Source organism: Pterocles gutturalis, unplaced genomic scaffold (genome assembly GCF_000699245.1).
Source record: "Pterocles gutturalis isolate BGI_N339 unplaced genomic scaffold, ASM69924v1 scaffold47815, whole genome shotgun sequence".
Lineage (NCBI taxonomy): Eukaryota > Metazoa > Chordata > Aves > Pterocliformes > Pteroclidae > Pterocles > Pterocles gutturalis.
The window spans coordinates 1,985-11,348 of NW_010142668.1; the positions used below are offsets into that span (position 1 = coordinate 1,985).

At 50.2% G+C, this 9,364-nt stretch overlaps 1 protein-coding gene across 1 annotated transcript; it reads right to left on the bottom strand.

Moving 5' to 3' along the window:
- Window positions 1-219: 219 nt before the first annotated feature.
- Window positions 220-9,078, bottom strand: KLHDC3 (kelch domain containing 3; the record flags this gene model as incomplete). The annotated part of the gene is made up of 7 exons (XM_010084442.1): window positions 8,839-9,078; window positions 6,399-6,575; window positions 4,124-4,239; window positions 2,337-2,408; window positions 1,896-2,109; window positions 1,543-1,629; window positions 220-328 (listed from the first exon to the last, which is right to left on the bottom strand). Coding segments are annotated over exons 1-7 (929 nt in total), but the record flags the coding sequence as incomplete, so codon positions are not given.
- Window positions 9,079-9,364: the final 286 nt, after the last annotated feature.

Here is a 9,364-nt window from a genome sequence, read left to right on the forward strand (position 1 = left end):
AGGCTTGTCACCAGGTGCTTTCACAAGCTTACGTGACCTCTTCAATCTCCCCCTTGGCCTTTTTCCAGAGGAGCCCTGATCTCCATGATTTCTTACCCAGATGGACAGTTGCCATGTCCCTCTAAAGCGCATCTGACTGCAGCACAGGGCAGAGCATGGAGCAACACTGCACTGAAGGGAACGGCAAACCCTCTCACAGAGCCACCCCACACAACTCACCTGGTGCCTCCAAAAATAATGATTTTGTCCCCCACTCTGCAGCAGCACTGCCGGCGTCGAGGACACGGGCCTTTCCCCTTGGGCTCAACCTTCCTCCAGGAAAGAGAAACTAAGGGGTGGAAAAGAGCACACCAGTTGTCACAAGAGCCTGGCCAAGACCCAGCTACAAGCAGGTTATGGATTTAAAGAGATCACAGCAAAACTGGAGGGCCTGCTGCCCCACAGACACCAACTAGCCAACATCCACCCTCCTTGTCAACCTGCTCTTCTCACTAGCAGCAAAATGATGCGCTTCTATGAGGTTGTCACTCAAGTGTCACTTAGATGCCAGGTACAGTCCCGAAGCTCTGCCTGCTGAGACGGGAGTTGCAGGTCAAGGCCTTTCTCTTGCAAAGCCCAAGTGCCAGGACCTGCAGGCTGCCACAGCAGCAGGTCAGACATGGCAGGGAGCTGTACAGGGCTGAGCTCCAGGAGCAGGCAGGCAGCCTCCTTTCCCCAGCACCCTACTGCGCTCCAGGTCTGGACAGAGAGCCAGGACCCAGCTCCATCTGCCGGCAGCCACTGTGAATGCAGAGCATCCTGGAAGAGTAGAGATCGCTGCAACAGCTTGGTTGTGCAAGGGGAACGTGGGGAACTGAACCAGGTGGAGAAGACAGCAGCCTTTGTCCTTTCCTTGCTGCTCTCTGCAGCAAGGATGCTGTGGGGTGATTAATCACTAATGCACAGCACTGAAACCTTCAGGAGCTCTCAGATCAGCCTGGGGAGCAGCAAGTTGTCTGCTCTCATGGAACTTTACTATGCAAAGCAATTAGCAAACAAAATCAGTCTAAGAGTGTGAGAAGTGCCTGAGGACCCCAAACCAGCTCACAGTTGACTGATATTCAGGGTACCAGCTGAAGAACCACCCCTTCTGCTGCACAGTTTGTTCTGGTACCAAGAGAGTGTGGGATGGTGATCCTGCAGCTCAAGTTGAATGGTTTCCCCAGCTATGGTCTCTTGTTCCCCTAACCCCATTGCTTCCCCGTATCTTCTTTTCTGCCAACACTTCTGCATACTTAAGACCAAGTGAAAGTTTTGCCAATCACCCTTTGATTAGCTGTGTCTTTCAGCAACACTTCCTTTTCCACCTTCTAACTGAGATTTGGAGACAGTCTGAAGAGGAACAGGGGTCCCAAGCACAGTAGCAAGTTCCTGTCAATGCTGTCAGAAGAGCCGTTTCCTCCAAAAGAGGCTCCTAGCCCTTGGAGAGTACACTCGTCTGAGCACTCACACACTTGAGGGCCTTGAGCACTACCACTGCAGCAACTTAAAAAGCATAAATACCTGGACTGAATTTCCAGAGGTCGTGGAAGTGTCTGTTCAGGCGTGCGTTGTAACCACCAAATACATACAGCTCCCCGTTGTAGCTGACTGTGAGGAGTAAGCACAGACATCAGTGTGCCACCCCAGGTAGAGCCAGCAGGTCCCTGTCCCAACATCAAACACAAAGCAGAGTGGCACTGCTTATCCACCTTTGCTACACACAAGGCTTTTCCGTGGGCAGCAGCTTTCCACAGAAGCCAGGCTTTGTGCACGCCTTGCTAACCCACATCTCCACCCAGGGGACCAGACACCCCTTCTGAAGCAGGCAGGAATTTCCTTCCACTGTCCTCCTCTCCCAGCAGACCCACACTCACATGCTGAATGGCTCCGCCGGCCTTCAGGGAGCACTGGAGTTGGAGGGGAGTCCAGCCAGGAGTTTGTTTCTGTATCAAATACTTTAATGCGGTTACAATAGATCTCATTGTTGGAGTGAAATGGCCCAAAACGATCAGCTCTGCCACCGAATACATACATCTTTGTTCCAATTATGGTAGCTGAATGGAAGTCTCTCCAGCGAGCTGGTGTACCCTGCAGGGACAGAGTAAAACAGAACAAGAAAAAGAATGAAGATTACCCAGGGAGATGACACATCTTGATGGGGAAGTCAGGGGTGGCTGCCTTCTCCTGGAGAGCTTCCCCTCCTGCACATCCCAGCCACACCAGACAGAAGCTGTGAGACAAGCATGAGAATCTACCCCAGAGAACAGCAGATATGAGACTTTCTCCACAAAACAAAGTGAAAAGCAGACACTGACCTTAGCAGAGATTAAGTTCCACGTCATGTTTGTAGTGTCCAATTTATGGATATCGTTTGAAAAGCAGTCAGCCTGGAAGACAGCAGGGCAGCCTGGTCACATCTGGCCTCAGGAAGGACGCTGTCCTACAGACCTCGAGCATTACTTTGGAGTCAGTACTTCCTAAGAGAGGAGGTGCTTGCTCCAAAATGTCCGGATAGGCAGCACACTTATCACTTAACAAGAGGAAGGCAAAGCCCTTTTCCCCTCAAAGGTGTCCTGTCTCTCCCTGCAGCTTTCCCATTTATTTGGTGCTCAGTTCCTCGCCCCAGGGCTGTCCTGCACACAGGACTTACGTTCACAGCTGAACCCTGTCTCCACTCCATACAGTGACAGAAAAAAGGGGCACTGATGGGACAGTCAAACTGGCTCTGCTAAGGCCACCTGATGAGAGGTAGAAGCTAAGATAGCTTCTTGGAAGCTAAACATCCAGGAGCAAATACAATCAGGGTTCTGAGGATCCCACAAAACTTGTCTGCAGCTAGCTGCCTGGAACAGCACAGACTCCTGCTCCTCCAGGCAGGGGAGAGCAGCAAGACAGCTACAGGGCTTGTTTGCTCTTGGTTAAAAAACAAACCACATTTGAACTGCTCCTGCTGCTGTAGTCAAGATAATGGATTTGGCATGCTATCATCCTCAGAAGAGGGGGAATAACCCAGGGAGTGCCATAACAGAGCCCCAGGTTTCTTCCAAATAAACAGATCTGACTTTGCACAGCTTTTCTGGAGCCTGGTGATAGGCTGAGATGATATTTACCTACTTCTTAAGATCAGAGCATAAGGATTTGCTCAAAAGAGCATTAGGCACACTGGCAGCTAGTGCAGGATGACCTTCAGCTCAAGGTATTCTTAACGGGAGGGCAAGCAAGTGTTTGTTGGAGGAGATATGCAAAATGTGAGAGCAGGTACAGAATACAGGGAACATGCACTAGATTAGGACAAAACCTCACAGCAACACTGCAGACATTGTAAAGCAATCTATATGGCTCATTTCTCAGCCAAATTAAAATAAACGTAGATCAGTATATATTTATTTAAAAAATTATGTATTTATCTACCTAAATTTGGATGAGAGATGAGCCAGAAAAAAAAATTCTATATAAAAATATTTGTACTTTTACTTCTATATGTCTCTATGTTTTGGGGAAGAAAAAAAAAATCCACCATTTTTTTTGGCCTATTCCCCCAGCCATCTTCTCTGCAAAACAATGAGCATAACATGGATAATTAATGTCATAACTTTGCTGAGTTATAAAATGAAAGTAAGCGTGGATACAAATGTGCCCCTGTATCCTGCATCTACCAGTGTCCTGGGTAGGAACACCCTCTTTCCCAAGTGATTGGGTCTCTAGCTTGGAAAAGAGGAGACTGAGGGGTGACCTAATCAATGTTTATAAATATGTAAAGGGTGAGTGTCAGGAGGATGGAGCCAGGCTCTTCTCTGTGACATCCAGTGACAGGAAAAGGGGCAATGGGTGCAGCTGGAACTTAGGAGGTTCCACTGGAATAGGAGAAAAAACTTCTTCACAGTGAGGGTGACAGCCCACCGGAACAGGCTGCCCAGAGAGGGTGTGGAGTCTCCTTCTCTGGAGACATTCAAAGCCCGCCTGGACGCGTTCCCATGTGATCTGATCTGGGTGTTCCTGCTCTGGCAGGGGGATTGGACTAGATGATCTTTCGAGGTCCTTTCCAGTCTCTAACATTCTGGGATTCTGTGATCGCCAAATCACAGTGACAGAGACTACTCACCAGCTGTTCATAGCCTCCGAAGATAAACATGTTTTTTGCCAGGACACAAGCTGAGTGCCCATCTCTTGCTCCTGGGACCATTCCAGAAACCTTTGGTGTGAACCACTTGTGCGTGTCTGAAACAAAACAGGAGGCAACGCGAAGAGAATAGAGTAGCTGTTGGGATGGGATAGCTCTCTACTACTGTTCTTCATTTCTAACACAGAAAACAGCTCTGGAGAAGCTGCAAGCTTCTTCAGGCAAGGCTGCCTGTCTGAGCCTCCACACAGGGGCACAGTGACAGAGGTCTCAGCTCCTGGGCATGGCTGCCAACTCTGACCTGACAAACAGCTCACGTTTTAAGCGTGAGCAGTGCAGCACTGCTCGAGCAATGGTATTTTTAGTGTATCTCCCGCAAAGCCTACTTGTGAGTCACCAACTCTGCATATACAGTTTCAATAACAACAAAACAATGGTGCTGAGTGGCTCAACTGACCTCACGGCGTGGAGATACTGATTGACTGACTGAGGAAAAACAGCTCTCAAATCCAGGCAGAAGTCACTTAAGCACATCCTGCGCACATCCCCACCTCTGCAGTGCAGCTCTCCCTCTCTTATCTGCTCTTCTTGTTACATCCTCATCCCCTCTTCCAGGGGAGCCTTCCTCACTCTCCACCCTTCTCAAACCCCTTCACAGTGGAAACCTGCACCAGTCAGATGCAGTCCATTAGCCTGTACACTCCTTGATTTTGGGGAGGACTTTAAATCCAGCCAGAGCTATTCTCCATGCCAGGGCAACATGGAGCCAAGCCAGTGACTCCCTGCCAAGCACAAACAGGCACCTGTCCCGAGAACCCAGAGAGGCACAGATAAGCCTTGAGGCAGCAGGAGACATTCCCCCCCGCCCTCCCTAACTGCTGCAAGCTGCCAAGAGCAGCGCTTATTTCAGGAAGCGGTAACATTGGAGCCAAAGCAGCATTCTTCATGAGGACAACTTCTCTGAAGTTGGCCTGTGGCCACAGCTATCCACCTAGGCTCCAGCTGGAACCACACAAAGGGTCTTGCAAGGTCAGCAGAATCCCTGGGCAGCCTCTAGTGAGAAAGTTACTTTCCTTCACGGGGCTGTTTCCAAGCTCAGGCACATGATAGCAGCAAGAGCTGACCCAAGCACAACATGTCAAATTAGAGATGGGAGAGCACCTCGGCTTGTGAGCTGCTCGCCACCCCAGCAGACAATACTGCACTCAGCCAGGACTTTGTCCAGCATGATGGAACTCCTGCAGTGGAACCTGCACCACAGACATGGGACTGTGACTGCCAGCCTCACTTTCCAGGATTGGCAGGGGACAGGCACAGCGCGTACAGGCAGCTACAAAGGGTTCGGAGCAGGACTGAAGTCTGGTCTTTCTGTTACCTTTCACTTAATGGCAGGGAGACTAGGCAGCTAATGCTACAAGGCTTCTCCGTGGGCAGAGGTTTACTGGCGGCTTCCCAGCTGTATGTGTCAGGCAAAATGGGAAACCCTGTGCCCAAAGAGCAGCTCCCAGCTGTGAAACATTTCCTGGCAAAGAAAGGAACCCATGACCAAGCACCAGAGCAAGCAGTTTCCTTGCAAGCCAGTTTCTGGTCAGTATTTAGATGTACTTGCCTCCAGAATCCAGATGTACACCCTTCCTTTCCTGACACTCCTGTCCACCCATTTCCTGATGGGGCCTGTTCCCCCCAGGTGCTCCAGCAGCACTATGGAGAAGCCAACCAAAAGGCTTAAGGAGTTTCTCTTTCAGGTTTATCTAACTGCCTTCCCTTATTTTGCCATCCTGCCCCTGACTGCTTCTGTGTTTTATTCCTTACTCTACTTCGTGCTTTCAGAGAGAAGGACCACCCTAGAGAGGAACCATAATCCTCAAGAGCTCTAGCCCCTTCTCACGGCAACCTTCAGCCACAGTTAAGGAACACTAATCACACAGAGAGAGCACTTCAGCTGTAGTTACTATCAGAGGGAGCATACAAAGCTAATAGAAAAACTAAAGCCAGTTTGACTATTAGACAAGGTCAGTAATCTCTCTTCAAAGGCTTTTACAGAGAATCAAGTGTGCAGAGACACTGGCCATGCTGCTCCCCTTTCAAATCTGCTGAAACAGCCAGCGACACCCACTGCCTATTTGCACCATTTTCTCCAGACTGTCACTTTGTAGAGACTGAGGGACAGGAAAACAAGTTGGGGAGCAGTGCAGTGGGGCAGAGAGGTCTCATCAAGAGCAGTTGTGACAAGGAAGAGTGAGAAGGCGGAACTTACTGACGTCAAAGGCATAGAGCACATTGCAGGCTCCCTCAGTGTCGTTGCGACCGCCCCATATGTAGACGGTGTCGTCTATGAGCACTGCTGAGTGCCCATACCTCATGTAGGGCACCTCTCTCACATGGTCTCGGCTGTTTGTCCACACTGGAGGCAGCTTGATCCAACGCAGAGACACTGAAAGTACAAGTTGGAGCCCATGTCAAAATACTAAGCCCGCTACATGCACTCACAGGTCTCAACCCATCCTGCATGGCTCTCCTGCTGCCCCTCCGTGACAAGGTGCAGAAGCAGCCTAGTAAGCAAGACAAAACTGTATCTAGCCCTTAGTAGTAGCTAGTTAAGAAATATGGAAAGACAATTGTCCACAGAACCACATGGCAGGTGAGACTAGAGGGAACACTCTGGACAGAAATAGGCTCCATTCTACATCAGTTACACTGAAGAAGTTTCCACTCTGGCTCATCCTAGGCTGTGAGTGACGGTACAGCACACACACACACACAAAAATAGGAAAAAGTGCGGAGGTGATAATGAATGCAGGCACTACTGCAGGCTAGTGACATTTTTGAAGATGCTCAAACCTGGAAGAATGGGCAGCACAGGAGTAATTCACTGCAGCAACATGCAAGCAAACACACCTGAAGGCATCATTTGGACTCGCAGTAGTGCAGCTGAAGTAAAGCAACACAGCAGCTTTGTGCGAACAGGGTTTGTTTGCTTTTTTTTGTTTGTTTTTTAAGCTGTCTGTCTCCTTTACCCCCATCCATGCCCGAGTCCTCCCTGCTAACCTTTTGTTACTAATAGGAGTTCCTTGTGATTCCAGGTTCTCCTTCCTGGCAGCCTGTATGTTGTGTTCAACAGTGGCCAGAGCAGTCAACAGGTATTACAGGGTTTAATGACAGCGCAAGAGCCACAGCGAGGGTTACGTGGCCAGACACCCTCCCTCTACCATACATACAGCCTCCAGTTTTGTTTTCAATATGTAGATAACACAAAATATAACCAGAAAAGACTCTGCAGTTTCCCTGAAATTCTAACATAGGGAAAGTGTCAGGCATCTGAAATGGTGAGCGTCTACCCAGGGGCAGAAAGGCACTGAGAAAGCACAGCCAACGCTAAAGTCAAGCTAGATGGGATGTTCCCTACCTGAAACAGAGATCATTAAAAATGTGCTATCTTGGCTTTAGCACTGGAACCTGGCAACGCTAACTGAGCAAGGGCTTGGGAAGCCACTGTCACCTCCCAAGCGGTGGCTGCAGCATCATGACCCTTCCATGTTTGGGAGTGCTGAGAAGGGAAGGCAACGCAAGAGCAGTCCTTTAAGCATGGTAATCATGCTTCCACCATTGCAGTGGTGCTCTACTGGCATGTTTGACAAGCTACAGTGTTCAACTGTCTCGAGTAGGAGAGGCCAGCCTTTCTGGATAGCCACGAATGTCTTTGTTCACAAGATCCTGAGCTGCACTCCCCTCTCCACTGGGAGCAGGTCACCTCGTCAGGCCTGTGGAACCCACGCTGCTGCACAAGTCAGTCTTCTCCACAGTCAGATTTAGGGGAGTGAATTCACTGCCTCTTACAGACAAACTAACTTTCTCTAGATACCACGTGCGTGTTCGGAGAGCGTTCAGCATGCTGACCAGTCTGCAAAACTGCTCATGGGTTCTCTGTTCTTGTCTCTGTTCAGCTGCACCCATCCAAGCATCTGTGCAGCTTTTCAACCACCTGCCTAATTACAAGGAGCTACTTCACAGACCAGCTCAGTAACCTCTTCAGTTCAAAGGGCACTGAATCAAGAAATACAGCCTCTCTCAGCACAGCCATGGCTCCAAGTCAGCCTCCTGATAGATCCTGGTTACCCTATGGCTCCAGCTCCAGATGCTGTGCTAAGTCACATGGTGAAGCTGCATGAGATCTCCTGCCTAAACGGGAAGGCCTCCATCCCAGCCACATGCCCCTACGGACTCCATTGTGCTGGTGGCATTTGTCAGCTGCCCCCACAGGGAAACCACTCAGGAGTCTAAAAAACCTGGAGACTTAACTGAGTGCGCTGGCTCCCACCCCACGCCTTCCACGCTAGGGACAGATGAGCATGGTCATGCTGCAAACTACACGGGGAACCCAAGCCAGCTCCATATTGCCTCTTTGCACCTAGCTGAGTTAGTCTTTACAGAGAACAAGGACACAACAAGCCACTGGCTACGCAGTTACTCCTGCTAAGCTTTTAACCTAGCAGGATGCTGAACTACAGCCCCCCTGGGCCCTGCCCCTGAAGGTGAAAATACAGGGCTGCACAAGGGAAGAGGCTCCCATCTACTCTGATAGCTTTTTTGGAAATTAGAGTCAGACAGCACGTTACAGAGTTAAGCAGCAGTGAGCAAGAAAACTAATAACCGAGCCCAGAAAGCCACTCTTTTGTACATCACAAGGATGCATTTACCTGCATTAAAAACATGGACGTCAATCTGCCGCAGAGTCTCATAGTCTTCCCCAGAACAATATCCGCCAAAGGAATAGACCTTGTGCCCGACGGCCACGGCTGCGTGGTTCACCCTCCGCGGCCCACCTTCTAAGTGCACTGACCACCGCAGCATTCCTTCCTGCAAGCCAGACAGTCTTCAGGGCTGCCAGCACCACAGCTGCATGCTTCCTGGGCCACCACGATGTCACCTGGCTCTGTAACAGAGACAGAATGCTACAATCATAGAATCACAGAACGGTTTGGGTTGGAAGGGACCTTAAAGATCATCGAGTTCCCCCCCCCTGCCATGGGCAGGGACACCTCCCACCAGCCCAGGTTACCCAAAGCCTCATCCAGCCTGGCCTTGAACCCCTCAGCCGGGCCTTGACCCCCTCCAGGGATGGGGCATCCACAGCTTCTCTGGGCAGCCTGGGCCACTGCCTCACCACCCGCACAGGAAAAAACATGTTCCTCAGATCTCATGTAAATCTGCCCTCTTTCAGCT